The 22,564-nt window shown below is 30.9% G+C and overlaps 1 protein-coding gene across 2 annotated transcripts; it reads right to left on the minus strand.

Annotated features, from left to right (window-relative positions):
• Positions 1 to 12,099: 12,099 nt before the first annotated feature.
• On the minus strand, positions 12,100 to 19,393 carry LOC109810384 (protein ACCELERATED CELL DEATH 6). 2 transcript variants are annotated; one of them, XM_083063253.1, is made up of 5 exons: positions 19,152 to 19,393; positions 17,919 to 18,036; positions 13,820 to 14,458; positions 13,171 to 13,724; positions 12,100 to 12,537 (listed from the first exon to the last, which is right to left on the minus strand). In XM_083063253.1, the coding sequence occupies exons 1-5, from the start codon at positions 19,188 to 19,190 to the stop codon at positions 12,100 to 12,102; spliced, it is 1,788 nt and encodes a 595-aa protein (XP_082919379.1). In that variant the 5' UTR covers positions 19,191 to 19,393. The 2 variants fall into 2 exon arrangements, with proteins under 2 accessions (XP_082919379.1, XP_082919378.1); XM_083063252.1 differs by having other exon boundaries at positions 13,820 to 14,556; positions 19,152 to 19,389.
• Between the last annotated feature and the right edge of the window lie 3,171 nt (positions 19,394 to 22,564).

A 22,564-nucleotide genomic window follows, 5' to 3' on the forward strand; every position in this document is an offset into this window, starting at 1 on the left:
GAGAACAGTTTGAAGGTGTTTTTCATGTTCTTCATGAGTTCGAGAATATATGAGGATATCGTCTATAAAGACCACCACAAAATGGTCTAAATATGGACAAAAAATCCTATTCATATAATCCATGAACACTGCAGGAGCATTGGTTACTCCAAAAGGCATCACTTGATATTCATAATGACCATACCTTGTTCTAAATACAGTTTTCTGTATGTCTTCTACTTTCACTTTGATTTGATGGTATCCTGATCTTAAATCTATCTTAGAAAATACAGTGGCTCCTCTCAATTGATCCATCAAATCATCTATCCTAGGAAGAGGGTATTTATTCTTTATGGTAAACTCATTTAATTGCCGATAGTCCACACACAGCCTAAAGCTTCCATCTTTCTTTTTAACTAATAAAACAGGAGCCCCCCAAGGTGATACACTAGGGCGTATGAATTGTTTTTCAAGTAACTCTTCTATTTTTTTTTTCAACTCTGCCAATTCAGAAGGTGACATCCTATAAGGTGCCATTGAAATTGGTCCAGTTACAGGCACTAAATCAATCGAAAATTCAATCTCTCTGTCAGGTGGCAAACCAGGAATTTCATTAGGAAAAACTTCAGGAAAGTTTTGAACAGCAGCTATGTTTTTCAAGTTGACTTCCTCTTTAGCTTCCATAGAGGATAAGATTAAATATCCTTGAACTTTACCCCAAGAAAACTTGTTTATTGGTTTGGACAATGAAATTAATAGGTCCATAGAATCAGAAAACATTACAAACCTTTCTGCACAATTGAGAAAGACATGGTTGGAAGATAACCAGTCTATACCTAAAATCACATCTAATTGTGATAAAGGTAAGCAGATCAAATTTACAAGAAATTTTTTATCACCAATAAAAATAGGACAGTCTGAACAAACTTTATTGGCAATTACAGATTTGTTTATAGGGGTTGAAACAATTAGATTAGACTCTAAAGAAGATATTGGTAATTGGAGGTGTTGAACACAATCTTTAGAGGTAAAAGAATGAGTTGCGCCTGAATCATACAGTACGTTTAAAGTTTTGCCTTTAATGAAACATTTACCTTGTATTAGATCGTTGTTTTGAGCAGCTTCAGTTCCGGTCATGGTATAAACTCTTCCAATTGTAGGAAGTCTTGGTTTGGGTCCAGAAGTATTCGCGTGCGCCTTTGGTTGTCCACACTCAGAAAACACATGACCAGGCTTTCCACACTTGAAACAAACAGGTCCTTTGAGATGACAGTCCTTAGTATAATGACCCTGTCCACACTTAAGACACTTAGCTTGATTATTCATGGGTCCTCTGGAATTTCCTGCAAATTGAGAAGATTGGGATTTCCATTGTGGTCGATCATAAGGTTTTCCTTCATTATTCCTTTTTTTATTAAATTGAGGGCCAAAGGATTTTGGTCTATTATCCTTATTATGATCAAAACCTTCCAGAAAGCGACACTTGTGTATTAATGTGGGAAAATCAGAGATTTCTAATATTCCTACTGCCTTTCTTAATTCTGGTCTAAGTCCATCTTCAAATTTAATGCACTTCATTCTCTCATCAAGGTGATAAAAGAAAGCAGAGTATTTCCCCAATTCCTCAAACTTAGAAGCATATTCTCCCACTGTCATGTTTCCTTATTTTAACTGCATATATTCTATTTCTTTAGCCCTCCTAACATCATTAGGAAAATATTTTTCAAAAAATTTAGCTATAAATACTTCCCATGTAATAGTTATTCCTCCTCCTTCTAATAGTCTTCTAGTACTATCCCACCAATATTCTGCTTCTCCTACTAACATAAATATTGCATAGTTCACTTTTTGGTTATCAGGACAGTTCATAGCTCAAAATATTTTTTCTATTTCTTTAATCCATAATTCAGCCTTTTCAGGATTATATCCTCCGTCAAATTGGGAAGGTTTATTGCTTCTAAATTCTACCAGTCCCTGTGACTCCCCCATTCCTTCCGGTCATTGATTCCTTAACAAGGCGGCAACCATGTCCCTAATAGCTTGCACAGCCTCAGTCAGTTCTGTATTTCTCCTTCCTGCCATCTGAAATTTATAGATTAGTTTATTATACTAGAAACATGGTTAGCACATTTCCCCAAGTTACACATGGAACGTTGCTCTGATACCACTTAATTGTAACGTCTAAAATATACATATTAATCTTAGTGTTTATAGATAGTTTTATATATATATATATATATATATATATATATATATATATATATAGATTGAGAACACAAATGAGTAATAAGAGAAATTTTCAAACTTACATACACATAACTAACTTTCAAAGATCTTAAAATATTTACAATAAATATGTACATAATTATAAACTACTCATATATTATACATTATTATTCTACTATTATTGGGAGTACACACATTACCTATTATATATATATATATATATATATATATATATATATTTTTTTTTGTTATTTTACACTGCTACTACGATAGTATTTACATTAGTGGTGGAAATAAGTTCACAATAGGATTTATATGATTTGCAGGTGGTAAAAATAAAGTCACTAGAATAGGTCTATCTATGATGGTAAGATTTTCTTGATCGGGAAAGAAAAAGAACGAAGACAGTCCGATGCCTTGGAACGTGACAGAGTTGGAAATAGCATCTATTCCCCAATTGCCCCCGGGGAAGACGGTAGTGATCACTACTGTAAAAGGACCTGGGATTGTTGGGAGATCTATCTATTTTATGATATATTAAATTTTTCAAAACAAGAAATAAGGAGTGAGAACACTTATTAAATAAATATAATTAATTAAATAAGAAACAAGATTATTTATATAAAAAATTAAATAATAAAATTTGAATCATTTTAGTAGTGACTAGTCAGGATAAATGAGCATTATTGTAATATCAATCAAATATCAACAAGAATATTTTTTCCATTAATGCTTACTCATTTAAATTCCCAAGGTTAAACCTCCAGCTACAAATAATTTAAATTTTATCTTCTATGGCCATAGAACAATATTTATTTTCATAAGTCCATGAAAAATAACAACAAGACAAGTTCAAGATATCACAATTATATCATAGTAGATTATAAATATATTTATAATAATTATATTTACGTGAAAAGAGTATATTAAGAATACCAATAATATAAATAAATATAACAATCATTATAAAATAATTAAACAATATAAAATATAAACACATTAACAATTATTATAGATAAAAATAAACACGGGTTAAGAAAATAAATGAGGTTAGGGGCACCTCCCTAGATAAATGTATCAAGAAAATAACATAAATAAATAATATAGTAGTAAATAAAATTTTAAAGAAACAAAGTTCTCCTCCCCCTTACCTTAAAGTTGTTTTTATCTTTCTTTATCTTCTTTCTTTCACCTTTCTCTTTATCTCTCTTTCTCCCTGGCTGTTCCACTCTAATTTGTTTTTCCGTTTCTGTTGAGCTGTTGAGGGCACTATTTATAGGCGTGTTTTTGGTTCTGTAAGTGATTGCACAGTTCTTGATTATTACTGCTTTGTAGATAAGTTATCCCTTATCAGTAGAGCTGTCAAAATGGGCTCAGCCCGGTGAGCCAACCCGGCCCACCACGGGTTCGAGCCGGGTTGGGCTAAATTTTTTTTGCAAATTTCAGTGTGGGCCAATTTTAAACCCGACCCACTAACAACCCGGCTCACCCGGGTTCAACCCGTGGTGAGCCGGGCTGACCCACCAGCCCATAAAAAAAAAAAAAATCTGCTATTGGGTTGGGCCAAATAAAACTTCATAGACCATCATAGGTTCTCAATTTTATGTATTTTTTCTTCAAATTATGTAATTAGTGTAGGAATTTATTTACTTTTCTCTAGAAAAGCTTATGTGCATACTATTTTTGCAGGATTAGGCATTAAATTTGATTACATTTTTTTAAATTAGGTGATTTTTTCAAATTAGGTGAGCCAACCCGTTTAGCCCACCAACCGGTGGTGGGCCGGGCCGGGCTCAATTTTTTCCAGCTCACCAATAAACGAGCTGGGTTGGGTTGGCCCACCAAAGGCTCAACCCGTGGTGGGCCGGGCCGGGCCGGACCGGGTTACCCGTTTTGACAGCTCTACTTATCAGGGAAGATTCTTTGCTGCCCATATGTATATACATACTGACGTGGACATGGCCATTGACCCACGTTTCTTTGCTGGCCCATATACGCGACTATGGAAAAGATATATATATTTTTTTCCTCAAAAAGAATATAAGGCCCTGGTAGGAGTTGAACTCAGGACCCAGTAATCCTTAAGCACAACTAGTTAAACCATTGAACCATTTTATAGTGTTTACCGTAATGATTACTTTAGTTAGAATGAAATGGTAATTTAATTGTAATTAACCAAGTTTCACCTTCGTTGCACAATTTGGTTGCTTATAGATAGATCTGAATTCAATTTTGCCTTCAGAGAAGATTCTTGAATTGATATGCCTTATCCGTGCATTTATTGCATTGGATTTTTTTTTTTGAAAACCATTATAAATTCCGGGAAAAATAAAAAAAATAACATAATTTGTTGAATATAATTAAAATGTTTATTATATATATATATAATTTATAATTAGAGTATTAAAATAACATAATTTGTTGAATATAATTAAATATTGATTATTTTCATTTTAATTTCTGAAAATTTTGATAATAAAATTTTAATGTATTAAAATTATAAAATATCAAACTTATTTTCTATTTGTTCTTAAAAAAAAATTGACTACTATTTTAAGAATAAAATATCATATTCAAATTTTAAGATGTTACAACTATCATGAAAATATATTAAATTTTTTTTTTTCAAACTTCTTCCTATTACAACAGCTCATTTGCAAGAATATATTTTATTAACCGATAAAATATGGGGAAAATTTAGCAATTAAACTTAGAAATATTGGTTTTTTTACACATATTGGAAATATTGTTATTTTATTAAAAAATAAACATAGCTATTTGTTACCGTGAGTAATTTAATTAGCTTTTAATTATTCTTTCAAGTAACATTTTTTTTATAACATTTGTTAACTCTTTAAAATTTAACCTTGTAATCTTTGAAATCGTAATTGGTTTCTCTTATGTAAATTTTCTGTTAGACAGACCTATTAAAAAATATGTAATAATATTTTAATATTTATTTTAATCTATTATCCACTTTAGTCAGGAAATTGGAAAAATAATAAAAAAATATAAGAATACGTTTCATTTATACTTATATTTTCACCTACACTGATTAGGATATATTCAACATAATCATTATTATTGTTTTAAACTTATATTAATTTACATTGTTTAATCAAAAGTTACAAGTATAAATAATGATTCAACAACTAAAGAATAATGTTTGATTTTTAATTTTGCATGAAATCATAACTATAAGTACTATTTTATTCCTAAAATAGGTTGTGTTAGTGGGAGATACACTTTTTAATTATTAAAAAATAAATTAAATTATTCAATTTAATTTGTATATATATATAGATGATTTTTTTGTTAAATTATTTACATCATTTTAAAATAGCCATCGATATAAATATGCTAAAATCAATTTCATAATTCTTTCATCTTCTCTCATGAATCATTTTCCTTAATTCTAAATGTTTTTCTTCAACAAGTGTTTACTATACAAAGTATAACTTCAATATAATAGCTTTAATTTATGCACAATTTAACTTCAAATTTAGATTTTTAAAAATTAGATTCATATATATTTTAAGGATTTATTTAGATTATACTTTGAATTATTCTAAATATCTTTTTAAAAGAATGCAATTTTTATTAATTATGTATTAATAATAACTTGTCTTAATAAATAGTATTTTGTGTAACATAATATCATATTGATATTAATTTTGGTGAAATACACCTTAATTGTAATTTATATTTTCTTATTATACAAATTATTAAGATTTTCATTAATATATCGGATATTGACTCGATATTATCATCATACACATTAACATTTATTAATTGAGTAAACTTACAAACATAATATAAGAGATTAAATATTTGTATTTTGAAACATACTAATAATTTTTTTTCACCTATTACTACTTTGTAGACGTGTAAATGAGTTGAATTAGATTAAATTTGACTTAATCTATAATCCAATCTAATAAAACATAATTAGTTTAAGTTGAATTAGATTTTTGTTTTTCTGTCCAACATCTTAACTCAACCCAACTTTAATTGGATTATGTTAATTAATTAGATTAATTTATTAAAATATTAATAAATTTTAAAACTTCGAAAACATTTGAAAAATAAAAAACAATTAGTACAAATATGACTTAAATAGTTTTTGTAATGTCTTTCATTTAAAATTATAGTTTTATTATATATTAATATATTTGATTCAATCGTTAACCCACTGATTCAATCAATAATAACTCATTAATTCAATACATTAACCTAGTTGAATACATATTTGAATTTCAAAGCATTGTTATTTAACTGAATTATGAAATAAGAGCTCATTCTTAATTAGACGAATCTATATCAGGGAAAACTAAGTCTCTTACAAAAATCGACTTCTAAAAAATAAAAAATCATTTTTCTGACAAAACCAACAACAATAAAATATTTAATTGGTTCTTTTAAAATAATAAAATCATATAAATAGTAGATAAAATACGTTACATTAAAAAAGGAAGAGTATTTGTGGTTCAGCCTTCATGGTATATAAAAGTGAAGTAAAACAACTTTTATTCGATAACATTTATTGGCGGCATGAAAAGAGAAACATTGAAAGAACTAAAAGTGGACATAGTTGTATGATTCATATCCGATCACAGTTCACAGCAGCAGCAATATTGTCCTACATGTTGTGGGTTTCATGATTGGTTCCAGATTCAGCCATCCATGCTAGGAAAAGAAAGGGGTAAAAGGAAAGGTATCGCAGGGGCTTCATGGTTGACTTTGAGGGGAGGAAAAAGAGGATGTATAAGAAAGATACAGCCACAACAAAAATCAGAGTGATAACCAGAAATGTGGTTGCCAACCAACCTTTTTTGCTAATAACAGTGTAGAGACCAGACATGAAAGCCAGAGAGAGTGAGATGAGAGACACTCCAAGAAGTGGCAATACCCAATCAAGAGCATATTCCAACAATTCAAGTGTTAGGTACAGCTGCGTACAGCTGCCACCACCTTTCGGTGGTTTTCTAATTTTATATTAGAAGCGGGTCCCACATAATAATAAAATAATATTAAAAGTTTAGGAGAAATTACGAAAATGCCATTGGGACTTTCCTATAAATAGGGAAGCTGAAAACCATAATTTTCATCCCAAATCTTCTTCTCTTCTCTCTTCCTCTCTTATACACCTTGAGATCTGTTCTCGGTAGTAGTAGTCTCCTAATAGAAAGGAGTAAGTTATAGAGAGAGAAGTGTTGTAATTTCCTCCCTTTCAGTAAATAATATTTTTACTGTGGTTATTTTCTCCCTTGTCTCTTTTTTACTCATCTCTTATTTTAGCTGTGAGTAACTATTAAGCCTACTCTGGACCTAACAGTGGTATCAGAGCCACTAGGTTGTTTATTATTCCGCTGTGGTGTACATTGGTATAGTATCGGAGAAAATTCTTAGTATGCTCTGTGGCTGCAGTATTGTCTGATCAGTCACATCAGAAAAGAATTATTCTTGTTACTGGATTTTATCATTGTTCCAGTAGGCGGTACTATTCTAGTGGAAGTTACTTAAGTCGGTTTAATAGAAGAAATTATGGCAGCAAAGTTTGAGATAGAGAAGTTCAACGGGAACAATTTTTCCCTGTGGAAATTGAAGATAAGAGCAATTTTGAGAAAAGACAACTGTCTTAAAGCAATTGAAGGCAGGCCATCAGATATTACTGATGAAAAGTGGAGAGAAATGGATGACAATGCTGTTGCCAATTTGCACTTAGCAATGGCTGATTCAGTTTTGTCGAGCATAGCAGAGAAGACAACTGCAAAGGAGATTTGGGACACGCTCGTAAAATTATACGAGGTCAAGTCACTTCACACCAGAATATTCTTAAAGAGGAAACTCTACACTCTTCGAATGAGTGAGTCCACAGCAGTGACGGACCACATCAACAATCTGAATACGCTATTTGCTCAGCTTTCAACAGCTGATTTCAACATAGTGGAAAATGAACGTGCGGAGCTTCTACTTCAGAGTTTACCAGATTCATATGATCAACTCATCATCAACATAACAAACAATAATGTTGTTGGTCGTCTATCCTTTGAGGATGTTGCCGGAGCTATTCTTGAAGAAGAGTCCAGGCGAAAGAATAAGGAAGACAGACTGGAAAGTTCAAAGCAAGCAGAAGCTTTGACGATGATGAGAGGAAGATCAATGGAACGTGGCTCCAGTGGGAGTCAAAATCATGGTAGATCAAAATCTCGAGGAAGGAAGAACCTCAAATGCTATAATTGTGGCATGAGAGGGCACATGAAGAAAGATTGTTGGCACAAGAAGAGTGGAGGAGGGAAGAATTCTGAAGCGTCAACCTCTCAAGGTTGTGTTGCTAGTACCCAAGAAGATGGAGAAATCTTGTACAGTGAAGCAATAAGTTCCAGAGGCGAAAAACAACTCCATGAATGTTGGATATTGGATTCAGGTGCAACCTGGCACATGACTCCAAATAGAGATTGGTTTTGCACTTATGAATCAATCTCAGGAGGATCCGTATTTATGGGAAATGATCATGCTTTGGAAATTGCTGGAGTTGGTACTATCAAATTAAAAATGTATGATGGTACTGTTCGTACAATTCAAGGGGTACGACATGTGAAGGGCTTGAAAAAGAATCTATTGTCCATTGGGCAACTAGATGATCTCAAGTGCAAGATCCACGTTGAAGGTGGAATCTTGAAGGTAGTTAAAGGCAATTTGGTGGTGATGAAAGCTGAGAAGATCACATCAAATCTATACTTGCTTTTGGGAGAAACGTTGCAAGAAGCAGATGCATCAGTTGCAGCAATAAGTCAAGAAGAGGCAACGATGATGTGGCATCGTAGACTAGGACATATGTCAGAGCGAGGCCTGAAAATTCTTGCGGAACGTAATCTCTTGTCAGGGCTTAAAATGGTAACCTTACCATTTTGTGAGCACTGTGTGACAAGCAAGCAACATAGATTACAATTTGCCAAAGTAACTACAAGGAGCAAACACATACTTGACTTGATCCATTCTGATGTTTGGGAATCACCAGAAATTTCCATGGGAGGAGCAAAATATTTTGTATCATTTATTGATGATTATTCCCGGAGATTGTGGGTGTACCCAATCAAGAAGAAGTCAGATGTGTTCCCAGTATTCAAGGAATTTAAAGCACAGGTGGAACTTGATACTGGAAAAAGGATTAAGTGCTTGAGGACAGATAATGGAGGAGAATATATAGATGGTGATTTTCTGGCATTCTGCAAGCAAGAGGGTATCAAGAGGCAATTTACAGTTGCTCATACACCTCAGCAGAATGGGGTAGCAGAGCGGATGAATCGAACTCTCCTAGAAAGGACAAGAGCTATGTTGAGAACTGCAGGATTAGCCAAGTCTTTCTGGGCAGAAGCAGTAAGAACTGCTTGTTATTTGATCAATCGCTCACCATCAACAGCAATTGGTTTAAAGACACCAATGGAGATGTGGAGTGGAAAACCATCTAATTATTCTTCATTACATGTGTTTGGATGTCCTGTGTACGTGATGTACAACTCCCAAGAAAGAACAAAGCTGGACCCAAAATCCAGGAAATGTATATTCTTGGGTTATGCTGACAATGTTAAGGGGTATCGCTTGTGGGATCCCACTGCCCGCAAGGTTGTTGTTAGCAGGGATGTAGTGTTTGCAGAAACTGAACTGCAAAAGGAGCAGGAAAATGACAGCACTATCAAAGACACCAGTATAGTGGAGATAGGAGGAAAATCTAAAGAAGATGACACCTCTGAAGCAGAACAAGAGCACGATGAACAAGAACCAAATGAGGATAATGATGGAGATGTTCGACGAACAACACGTCAGACGAAGAAACCATCTTGGCATTTAGACTATGTTATGGCAAGTCATGATGCGTACTGTCTCTTAACTGAAGAAGGAGAACCATCAACCTTTCAAGAGGCGTTGAGGAGTTCTGATGTTTCTCAGTGGATGGCAGCAATGCATGAAGAAATAGAGGCCTTACATAGAAATAAAACATGGGAACTTGTTGATCTTCCAAAAGGTCGAAAAGCCATTGGTTGCAAATGGGTCTATAAGATCAAACGTGATGGCAATGATCAAGTGGAGAGATATCGTGCAAGATTGGTGGTTAAGGGATATGCTCAGAAAGAGGGCATTGATTTTAACGAGATATTCTCGCCAGTTGTTCGATTAACCACAATCAGAGTTGTTCTGGCTATGTGTGCTGCATTTAATTTACATCTTGATCAACTTGATGTAAAGACTGCGTTTCTTCATGGGGAACTCCAAGAAGAAATATATATGCTCCAACCAGAAGGCTTTAAAGAACAAGGAAAAGAAAAACTTGGTTTGTAGGTTGACCAAATCTCTGTACGGTTTAAAGCAGGCGCCAAGGTGTTGGTATAAGAGATTTGATTCCTTCATTATTAGCCTTGGTTACAACAGACTGAGTTCAGACCATTGTACGTACTACAATAGGTTTGATGACAATGATTTCATCATCTTGCTGTTGTATGTGGATGACATGTTGGTGGTAGGCCCCAACAAAGATCAGATCCAAGAATTAAAGGCACAATTGGCTAGGGAGTTTGATATGAAGGACTTGGGACCAGCAAACAAGATTTTAGGGATGCAAATTCACCGAGATAAAAAGGATAGGAAGATTTGGCTTTCTCAGAGGAATTATTTACTGAAAGTCTTGCGGCGCTTCAACATGCAAGACTGTAAGCCAATTTCTACCCCACTTCCTGTCAATTACAAATTATCCTCAAGTATGAGTCCTAGCAATGAAGCAGAGAGGATGGAAATGTCTCGAGTGCCATATGCATCAGCGGTGGGAAGCCTTATGTATGCCATGATTTGTACGAGACCAGACATTGCACAAGCAGTGGGAGCGGTCAGTAGGTTTATGGCAGATCCTGGTAGAGAGCATTGGAGTATTGTAAAGAGGATCCTTAGATATATCAAAGGAACCTCAGATGTTGCATTATGTTTTGAAGGATCGGAGTTTGTTGTCAGAGGCTATGTTGATTCAGATTTTGCAGGAGATCTGGATAAACGAAAATCTACTACTGGTTATGTGTTTACACTTGCTGGAGGAGCAGTGAGCTGGTTGTCTAAGTTACAGACTGTTGTAGCTCTATCTACTACAGAAGCTGAATACATGGCAGCTACGCAAGCATGCAAGGAAGCAATTTGGATTCAAAGGTTACTGGAAGAACTCGGGCACAAGCAGGAGAAAATTACTGTGTATTGTGACAGTCAGAGTGCCTTGCACATTGCAAGGAATCCAGCCTTTCATTCCAGGACAAAGCACATAGGAATTCAATATCACTTTGTTCGTGAAGTAGTAGAAGAAGGAAAAGTGGATATGCAGAAGATCCATACAAAAGACAACATAGCAGACGTAATGACAAAGCCTGTCAACACTGACAAGTTTACATGGTGTCGATCCTTATTTGGCCTATTGGAAACATAAGCAACATGAAGTATCAATAAAGAAGAAATGGTGTGAAGATATGATTAACTTAATCATAATCTTCAAGTGGGAGAAATGTTAGGTACAGCTGCGTACAGCTGCCACCACCTTTCGGTGGTTTTCTAATTTTATATTAGAAGCGGGTCCCACATAATAATAAAATAATATTAAAAGTTTAGGAGAAATTACGAAAATGCCATTGGGACTTTCCTATAAATAGGGAAGCTGAAAACCATAATTTTCATCCCAAATCTTCTTCTCTTCTCTCTTCCTCTCTTATACACCTTGAGATCTGTTCTCGGTAGTAGTAGTCTCCTAATAGAAAGGAGTAAGTTATAGAGAGAGAAGTGTTGTAATTTCCTCCCTTTCAGTAAATAATATTTTTACTGTGGTTATTTTCTCCCTTGTCTCTTTTTTACTCATCTCTTATTTTAGCTGTGAGTAACTATTAAGCCTACTCTGGACCTAACATCAAGTACTCCTAGTCGTGTCCAAACCAGGATGACGGTAGCACTAATGGAACTAAACAAAGATATTGTGATGCTGAAAATAAAAAAGTGGAACATGGTATGATTTATGTTATGAGCTGCACCATCAGCTTCACCAGGCACTGCTAAACATGCTGCCACTGAAGCCGTAACTATTAGTGTTGAAACCACTTGCAGTGTCTCCACTCTGTCTTTATACGGATCCGTCTCCGAACCACAATTTACTATTATTTTTGCCTCAGAAACTCCATCTTTACCCTTTGTCTCGGATTTACTTACATATTTACCATTTTCAACTTTTGTATCGGAGTCACTTCCAGGGAGTTCTTTCCTAGAATTTCTCTTGGCACCAGCAGATTTCAATGCAATATATGTGAGTCGCTGCGTATGGTATATATATATATCTTTGTGTTATATAATCCAGACAATCAATATATAAAAAAGAAGAAAAAAAAGAAACCAATTAATAGTGAAATGTTTTTTTATATCCATGTTATTATTACATACTGATTTTATTAAAAAATTTAACTAATCACTTTTAGTGATGTCTCCTCCAATTATATTTTTTTTAAAATAAAAAATTCAAATTTGAAAATTTATTTAAGAAATTGAATAATACCATTTGAATTAATAACTTGATTACAATAGTGTATTATGTAAGAGAAGAGTATGCAGTATCTCATTCAAATCATTTATTTATACCTTAATTTTTGCATTATTTATGTTATTAGAAAAGTTTTTAAAATTCTCCTAATGTTATAAAAATGCTCATAATTAGTTGAATTAAGATACAGTATATAGGTGAGTGAAGGTCATAGCTAAGGAAGACGGGCTACTCTTTTCTTGTGCTAACATTGTGTTATGTATGACTACAAAAAACAACAAAAATAATATGTAGGCATGTTATCTCATTATTGTTGAATAAGAGAGGGTGTTGGGTTGATTAACTTAACAAGATTAGAAGTGAAAATGAATTCCCTGAAGTGCATTTACAATGTATATATATATACTTGCCTGTCGAATGGATGGATTTTTTTTTTCCTGCGATTGATAAACTTGATAACCTTCATTTACTATGTCGAGAGCTGTTTGCTTGTGTTGGTTAACGGCACGAAGATTCACTCTCTCATTCCATGTGAGATCATAGACAATTCTGGGATGCCACCATTTGGAGGCCAAATGCAAAGGTGTATTTCCTTCCACATCCTTTTGATTTATCATCCCTATATTAGCTCGAGTTTTAAGGATGTATTGCACCACCTCATACTTTCCACTTTTTGCTGCAATATGAAGAATGTTACGGCCATTTTTGTCGAGCATCTCAGTGGGATCTGAACAGTATTTTAACAACTCCTCAAGTACTTGCACGTTTCCTCCATGTGCTGCTAGATGAAGGGGTAAGAATTCATGCTTGTCCTTTCGATTCGTGCATGACTTACACTGCTTAATTAAATAAACAACACCGTCAAGGAAACCTGTAAATACAGCGTAATGAAGAGCAACCCTTTCATTTTCGTCCGGCAAATGTATCCATTCTTGCTTTTTGGTCAGTATGGTCTCAAGCATATCTGTCACGTACATAATATTAATTACCAATTATATCTTTGGATTCTTATTTATACTATGATTAATGAATTAATAAACTAAAGATGCAATCAATTACCTTTATCACGTTTCATGATTATCGCCATAAAGGGTGATATTCCTTGTGGCATCACATCCTTGTGGCACTTATTCAAGATTTGGATAACGGTATCCTTATGACCTGTCTCAACTGCCAAATACAACACTGATTGATTTGCCTTGTTTGTTTTAGTTAACGCAAACTCATAACAAGACTCGGACACTGATTCTCCTCTGTATGACTCAAGAACTTGGAAAATGTTGGGCCCTTTGCACTTGCTACACATCATGGCCTCGTGTAACATAGTGTTCCCTTGATTATTCTCCAACCTGATCAAATCTTTTAAACCTTGTGCATTATTTCTTTTTTTAAATTGTAACCACTGGTCAGCTATCTCGGGTCTTTGAAAATCAGAATAAGCTTCCAAAAGCTTTTGAATGGTTAAGGTACGACCAGCCCTTGCAGCAACATGTAGGGCAGTGTCTTCGTTTTTGTTACTCAAGAACAAAAGCTCAGGGGCTTTTTTAACGACCAAATCCACAACTTCATTGTTGCCAATACGAGCCGCCACATGTAGCATGGTGTTTCTCAATACAGGGGTTCTAGCTTGCGTTAAATCGGAGAAATGTGAATCTTGTGAATTACTCAATACACCTCCCTTCGCCATGTGATCCATTTCTGCAAGCAAATCAATATTATCCTTTTTGTCATGTGATGACACACGGATCTCACCAATAATTGTGTCCTCTGGCTTTAAGCCTTCCTTTAATTCAGCCCTAAAATTTTAATTCAGGTTTGGTCATAAAAAAGTTCAGACTTTACAACACATATAGCAAAATAAAATAGTCATGTAAGACGAGATTCATATAGAATTGTGAAATTAAATTGTAACCTGTAGAAGAAAAAAAAAAGTAATGCATAAAATTGACTCAATAAGCAACTACTTGAGCATTTTTATTTTTCCATGTGACATGTATCCGAAAGATTTTTTTCATACAGGCCGGGATCAAAAAATACTTGAGCAAGTATATATCTGCGTATGAAATGTTTTGCATTATATAATATTTTTATCTACTTTTTTTTACACATCTCAAACTTTACCCACAAAATCAAAGAAAGTGTAACCTTTTGTTGTCCGATATTATTATAAGAAACATTTTTATATTAGAAAATGATCCATGAACGTTACAAAATTATTTGACACATGGAAGGAGGAAGAGATAAAATAAAACGAAATACGCGTATAATAGATTATATTTACATAGATGATGTTATAGGATAAATAGATGGAAGTTATAAGTATTAATTAATAAAGCATTTGGAAAGATAAAAATAATTATTACTGTGCATAATAGAATTGTATATTATCATAAAAATAATTGTATATTATCATCTAGTTGCATATTACAATGTATAATATAATTGTTGATTTTTATAATAATTATTTTCAAATTTATATTTAGGAAAAAATTTAAATATTTGACAATACAAAAAATTATACAGAAATTACATTAAAAATTAAACTCTTAGTATTTATAGATAAAATATAATTATAATATTGTATAACTTTTTAATCATATATTTCTTCAATTAACTTATCCATTATATAATTGTAACAATATATGATTAATTTATTTATGCATTATATATTAATTTTCATACATTAAAAAAAAATTGGTAGAGGCCATACGCAATTAATTGAGAAATTGAATTTAACGAGGAGTTAAAAGAATTTATCGATTTCTGTAAAAAAAATAGAATTTATTAATTTTAAAATAATTTAAATTAATACATCAACTCTTATATATTAAATACGAGTCTTTATTTTATTTGAGAATTTTTTTAAAGATTTTTTTTAACGAGAGGATTTGTTGGCATTTTTATAACTTGTTTTTTTTTTATTTTAATTTTTATTTATCATAACTATTTATTTATTAAATATTAATATTTTAAAATATATTATCAATAAATAAAAATTATTTTTATAATAAAAATTATTTATAATAAATCTAAAATATAATTTATGTGTTTAAAAATATTTTTATATATTTATCTTAAATATAATATTTTATATATTATTTATTATAAATTTTGATTATATTATATATAATAAACATGGTTACACATTATAAAGTCTAAAATATTAATATATTAATATATTAATCAATCTGAATCTTTAATAAAAATGTAAGTAAAAATCTACTCACACGGACTATTATTACTAATATTATAGAGTAAAAAATAAATTTAAATAATAAAAATGTGTTGTGTTTATAAAATAATTAATCTTATCACTAATTGAATATTATTTATTGTCGCTTTATTTTAGTATGAGTAATGCACATCCATATTTATTATATATAATTAAAATTTGTATTATTTTTTAAGTAATTTTTTGTTATTTTTATTTTTAAATAAATATGTAAAGACATAAAATGTTTATCATATTTTAAAATTGATTATGTAATTTCTTTTTTTTTATTATCTTTACTATTATATTTTCTTTAATTATTTCACTCACTATGTAACATTTATTTTATATTTATTTTTCTCTTTTGTGTATTAAAGCATGTCCATTTTTTTTTTCTTTCTTTTTCTCTATATATATATATATATAAAATAGAGATCTATTTACTTCACTCAATAATTCAATAATACTTCTTTTACATAATGATAAGAAGTTTAATTTCTTCCTCTTCCTTAGTCGAAGCTTTGTGTTCATCTACTAATCGTTTTTCTAGAATAATCATGATTCAAAAATTTTATTATTTGGTCAAAAAAGTCAAGACTCTGTAACTTATGTATAGCAACAAAAAAGATGCATCTAAAGAAAAAATGTGAGATTGATATAAAGTTGTGATATTTAAAAGAAGAGCTACTTGAATTGTAAAATATAGAAAGAAAATAAATAATGCATCAAACTGGCTCACTTCACATCCAATGCTTGCCTTGCATCGATGCCCAACCATTTAAATTCGTACTCTTCTCACTATTAAAATTTATTTTATTACATGCATTTTTTCTTGTAAATTTTTTATAAAAATTCGCAAGAAACGTTGTTTCTATAAATGTTTTTATAAAATTTTATCTGCAAGTAATACCTTCGTGGATAATATATTTTTTTGAATTTTAAAATTCGCAGGAAATTTTCCTACAAAATTTCTTACAAAAAAAAATTTGCAGGAAAGTTTCCTGCAAAAAAAATTCATAGGAAAATTTCTTGCGAATTTTTTCGCAAGAAATTCTACAGGAATATTTCTTACAAAAAAAATTAAAGAAATTACTATAAATTCTATCAATAATTCTTTAGCTTTTAAATGCTCATAATGAATTCATAGAAATATTTGTTTCCAATTTCTATGCCTCCAACATGTGATACATAATCTTTTAAATTCTAAGATTGTAGATTATAAGCTTAACACTCAACCATACAAATCAACTTGTAAGGTAAGTGTTGTCCCAACTTATATACTCTTTAATTGTTTTATTTTCAATCAATATGGGACTTGAAGTTTTTTTAAAATATTAAACTTATAAATTTAAATATTTTTTATTTTTCTTGCGGATTAAAATTTGCAAGAAAATCCGCAGGAAAAGTTACCTGCAAATTTTTTCTACCATTTAGTAAATATTACTTGCGAATTTATTTTTGCAAGAAAATCTGCAAGAAACAAAATAAATTTTTACAATATTTTTTGCAAATTTTTACCATGAAAAAAATTTCTATGATTATTAAAAATGTAGCAAAATTTGTAAGAAATATCTGTCAATTATTTTTTGCAAAAAATTTCTGCGAATATTTTTTGCAGGAAATTTCGCAAAAAATTTCTGCGAATATTTTTTTACAGAAAAATTCGCAAAAAATTTCTAGAAATATTTTTTTTAAGAAAATTTGCAGGAAAATAATATTTTTCTAGTAGTGTCCTCTTCTTCATCTTCGGCACCCATCTTTTTTCTAGAATAATCATATTCTAAATTTTATTATTTGATCCAAAAAAAAAGTTTAGGTTTTATATATAACAACGAATAAAAATATTTTAATGTAAGGTGAGATTCATGTAGAGTTATGATATTTAAAATAAGAGTTGCTTAAAATGTAAATATAAAAAAAAAATAATAATGCATCAAAATAGCTCACTCCATATCCAACGCTTGCTTTGGAGTAATGCCGAACCATTTAAGTTCTTCCTCTTCTTCCTCCTCTTCATTTTCAGTTGAAAGCTCTTTACTTGATGATCCACCCATATATCTTTTTTCTAGAATAATCATGCATATTCTAAATTTTATTATTTGATCCAAAAAAAAGTTCAGGTTTTATAACATATATATAACAACAAATAAAAATATTTTAATGTAAGATGAGATTCATGTAGAGTTATGATAAAATATAGAAGAAAAAAAAAAGTAATGCATCAAAATGACTCAAACAAATATTTAAGCACATTTTGTATTCTATTATGAGTATGTTTTAGTTTATTGAATTAAAAATTAATCATTCTTGTGCAACATTGTAACCACTACTAGCTTAAAAGGTTTTTGCACAATTCAAAAATTGAAAAAAGTGATGTTTATTTGTACACTCAAATAAAGAAAACACCTCATTAACACTTTTAATTTGTCTTTATCTCTCTTCTTTTTACATATGTCATCAATTATATCAATTACTTATACATCTAAAAAATTATATCAATTACTTTACTTTCTTCTAAACACCTCATGCATGTGCAAAATTATGTTCTAAGCATAAAATAATCAAACAATTTGTGTAAGTATATATCTCCGTTGGAAATAATTTCTATTGGATAATTATATCTATCTCTTATTTTTGTTAAAACATCTCAAAATTAATTTACCTCCAAAATCAAATAAAGTATAACATTTTGTTATCCGATTTTATTATGAAAATCATTTTTATATTAGAAATTGATTTATTAATATCACAAATTTATTTGACACCTAGAAGGAGAAAGAGATAAAAAGAAAAAGAAGTACATTTTTAATAGATGGAAATAATCAATATCAATAAAGTATTTTGAATATTGTGTATTATATTAGAAACTCGTCACATTTTTTGTAAAAAATTGTGTAGCCAGCCTCAGACTTCTTTAATGGATGTGAAAGTTTCATCACATGCTAGGTTACTCAAGATTTGAGTTCGTTTATCAACATAGTATTAGTATTGAGAGATTTACAACATTCATTCATATGGGTTTACAATGCTCATGCTCAATCAAAGACTGCATTGATAATATATTAAATGTAAATGTTAACTTGTGTATTTTTATTTGAATAGTAGATATATAGAATAAAAATAATGGTATATTAGTTGGAGAAATGTAGATTGAAAAGAAATAAAAAGCATTGAACTGACCTGAAGGCTGAAGCAGACGGTTGATGTTGGATGTTTCATGAGACATCCATATATGTATCTATATATAGGAGTGTATGTGATTCTTTAGTTCTTTACGTGCGCAGTGTTATTTATCTATTTCGTAACAGATGAAAAAGTGTAAAAGCAGGCTTTGCTATCCTTTTGTTCTATTTAAGCTTCTCACTCCTGCAATTTAAGAACTATTCCTTATCACTTATCACTATTTCTGTCATGCAAACGATTTCCACGTTTAATCACCATAATACAAAATATTTTAATCATATGCGTCCGCTAATCATTAAATATTTTAAATATAAATTCAAAACTTTTCATAAATAAATTTATCTCAATTCAAGTTTTTCAAGAAATAAATAAATAAATATATATATATATATATATATATATATATATATATATATATATAGGGAGGATTTGAACTCAGATCTTCATTATTATTTTAATCTTATGATCTTCCTTCCAAATCACTCGGACTACTTATCATTTCAAAGAACATATACTATGACACCCTCTAATTTATATACATATATTATTTATTACTTGAATTTAATTTGTGATAAAATTTAGATAGTAAAATTTAGAATTTTTAGAAATTTTATTTAAATTAAATTTTTAAATATTATCTAAAAATGAAAAATTGAAATAGTTTTATTAAGACACAAAATATAAGTTATTTTGCACAAAGAAACACAAGTTAAAAATAATTTAAATGTATAAGAATATTAAAATTATAATTTAAATATAAAATTATGCTTAGAATATGATTTTATATTTAACAAAAAATTAATAATTTTTAAAACTCTTTAAATATTTATTTAATTGCTTTAACTTATAAAGCACAAATAAAAATATTAAATGAATTCCCAGAGGGAAAATAAAAACTGCAACAGCGGAAGCACACACAACAAGAGAAACAAATTAAAGAAAACAAACTCAAGAATTAACGTGGTTCAGCACTTCTTGCCTACATCCACAAACAAATTTTTACTAACAATTTTTACAAGGACAAAATTGCAAAACCTCTCACACAAGTTTTCTGGAAAAACTTGGAAACCTTACACTTGCACACAACTACCCAAGTCCCCAATACACCCATTGGAACCTATGTTGTTGTGGTGATTAAACACAAACCCTCACCCTTTATTTATAGTAGTAATCTACCACTACCCTTCTTCAAACTACCCAATGTGGGACTTTGAAAGATACCCACACACTTTGGCACAACACAAACTATCCGATGTGGGACTTTGGAGGATACCCTCACACTTTGGGCACAACATTCCTCCCTTCAAAACTACCCAATGTGGGACTTTGGAGGATACCCACACACTTTGGGCACAACATTCCTCCCTTCAAGACTCTCCAATGTGGGACTTTGGAGGATACCCACTCTTTGGGCACAACATTCCTCCCTTCATCCAAAGTCTCACATTAACCCATCATCATTCACAAGTTTTCTGGCAAAGCTTGGAAACCCTCCTTCACATGTTTTTCTGGCGAAACTTGGAAACCCACTTTCTCTTCATAAGTTTTATGGGTAAAACTTGAAAACCCCTTCCCACAAGTTTTCCGGCGAAACTTGGAAACCCTCTTTCTCTTCACAAGTTTTATGGGTAAAACTTGAAAACCCCTTCCCACAAGTTTTCTGGCTAAACTTGGAAACCCACCTCCATATGACCTCCTCGGTACACTAAAAACTGCAACAGCGGAAGCACACACAACAAGAGAAACAAATTAAAGAAAACAAACTCAAGAATTAACGTGGTTCAGCACTTCTTGCCTACATCCACAATCAAATTTTTACTAACAATTTTTACAAGGACAAAATTGCAAAACCTCTCACACAAGTTTTCTGGAAAAACTTGGAAACCTTACACTTGCACACAACTACCCAAGTCCCCAATACACCCATTGGAACCTATGTTGTTGTGGTGATTAAACACAAACCCTCACCCTTTATTTATAGTAGTAATCTACCACTACCCTTCTTCAAACTACCCAATGTGGGACTTTGAAAGATACCCACACACTTTGGCACAACACAAACTATCCGATGTGGGACTTTGGAGGATACCCTCACACTTTGGGCACAACATTCCTCCCTTCAAAACTACCAATGTGGGACTTTGGAGGATACCCACACACTTTGGGCACAACATTCCTCCCTTCAAGACTCTCCAATGTGGGACTTTGGAGGATACCCACTCTTTGGGCACAACACATATATGTATCTATATATAGGAGTGTATGTGATTCTTTAGTTCTTTACGTGCGCAGTGTTATTTATCTATTTCGTAACAGATGAAAAAGTGTAAAAGCAGGCTTTGCTATCCTTTTGTTCTATTTAAGCTTCTCACTCCTGCAATTTAAGAACTATTCCTTATCACTTATCACTATTTCTGTCATGCAAACGATTTCCACGTTTAATCACCACAATACAAAATATTTTAATCATATGCGTCCGCTAATCATTAAATATTTTAAATATAAATTCAAAACTTTTCATAAATAAATTTATCTCAATTCAAGTTTTTCAAGAAATAAATAAATAAATAAATATATATATATATATATATATATATATATATATATATAGGGAGGATTTGAACTCAGATCTTCATTATTATTTTAATCTTAAGATCTTCCTTCCAAATCACTCGGACTACTTATCATTTCAAAGAACATATACTATGACACCCTCTAATTTATATACATATATTATTTATTACTTGAATTTAATTTGTGATAAAATTTAGATAGTAAAATTTAGAATTTTTAGAAATTTTATTTAAATTAAATTTTTAAATATTATCTAAAAATGAAAAATTGAAATAGTTTTATTAAGACACAAAATATAAGTTATTTTGCACAAAGAAACACAAGTTAAAAATAATTTAAATGTATAAGAATATTAAAATTATAATTTAAATATAAAATTATGCTTAGAATATGATTTTATATTTAACAAAAAATTAATAATTTTTAAAACTCTTTAAATATTTATTTAATTGCTTTAACTTATAAAGCACAAATAAAAATATTAAATGAATTCCAAAAGATTATAAAAAATTTCTGATTGTACAAACTATAGTAGTAATAATAAAAATAAAAATAAATAAAAAGAAACCAAGTTACACTGATTTTCATTAGAAACTTTTGGAAAGGAATGTAACAAGTAATTAGTTGGAGATAAAATCAAAAAAGAATAACTATTGTTTTTACGGGTAAAAAAAATAGAGTAATTATTTTTTAAAAAAAGAAAACACGAAGAGGAGACATGACACACCATCAACCACACCATTGTTTTCCTTCTTCATAAAAAAACTTTTTTTTTCCTCAAATCGATCTCCATCTCACATCAACAAAGTGTTAAAACAACCCATATTCATGAAGGT

Source organism: Cajanus cajan, chromosome 9 (genome assembly GCF_000230855.2).
Source record: "Cajanus cajan strain Asha chromosome 9, NIPB_CcT2T_4, whole genome shotgun sequence".
Taxonomy (NCBI): Eukaryota; Viridiplantae; Streptophyta; class Magnoliopsida; order Fabales; family Fabaceae; genus Cajanus; species Cajanus cajan.

Bases quoted from the DNA above. Each gene is read 5' to 3' on its own strand.
- LOC109810384 (XM_083063252.1), bottom strand. From the start codon at position 19,197: ATGTCTCATGAAACATCCAACATCAACCGTCTGCTTCAGCCTTCAG. The intron at 13,725-13,819 runs GTAATTGATTGC...TGTACGTGACAG, and splicing joins AATCATGAAACGTGATAAAG to ATATGCTTGAGACCATACTG. The intron at 12,538-13,170 runs GCAAGTATATAT...TACCATACGCAG, and splicing joins AAAATCCATCCATTCGACAG to CGACTCACATATATTGCATT.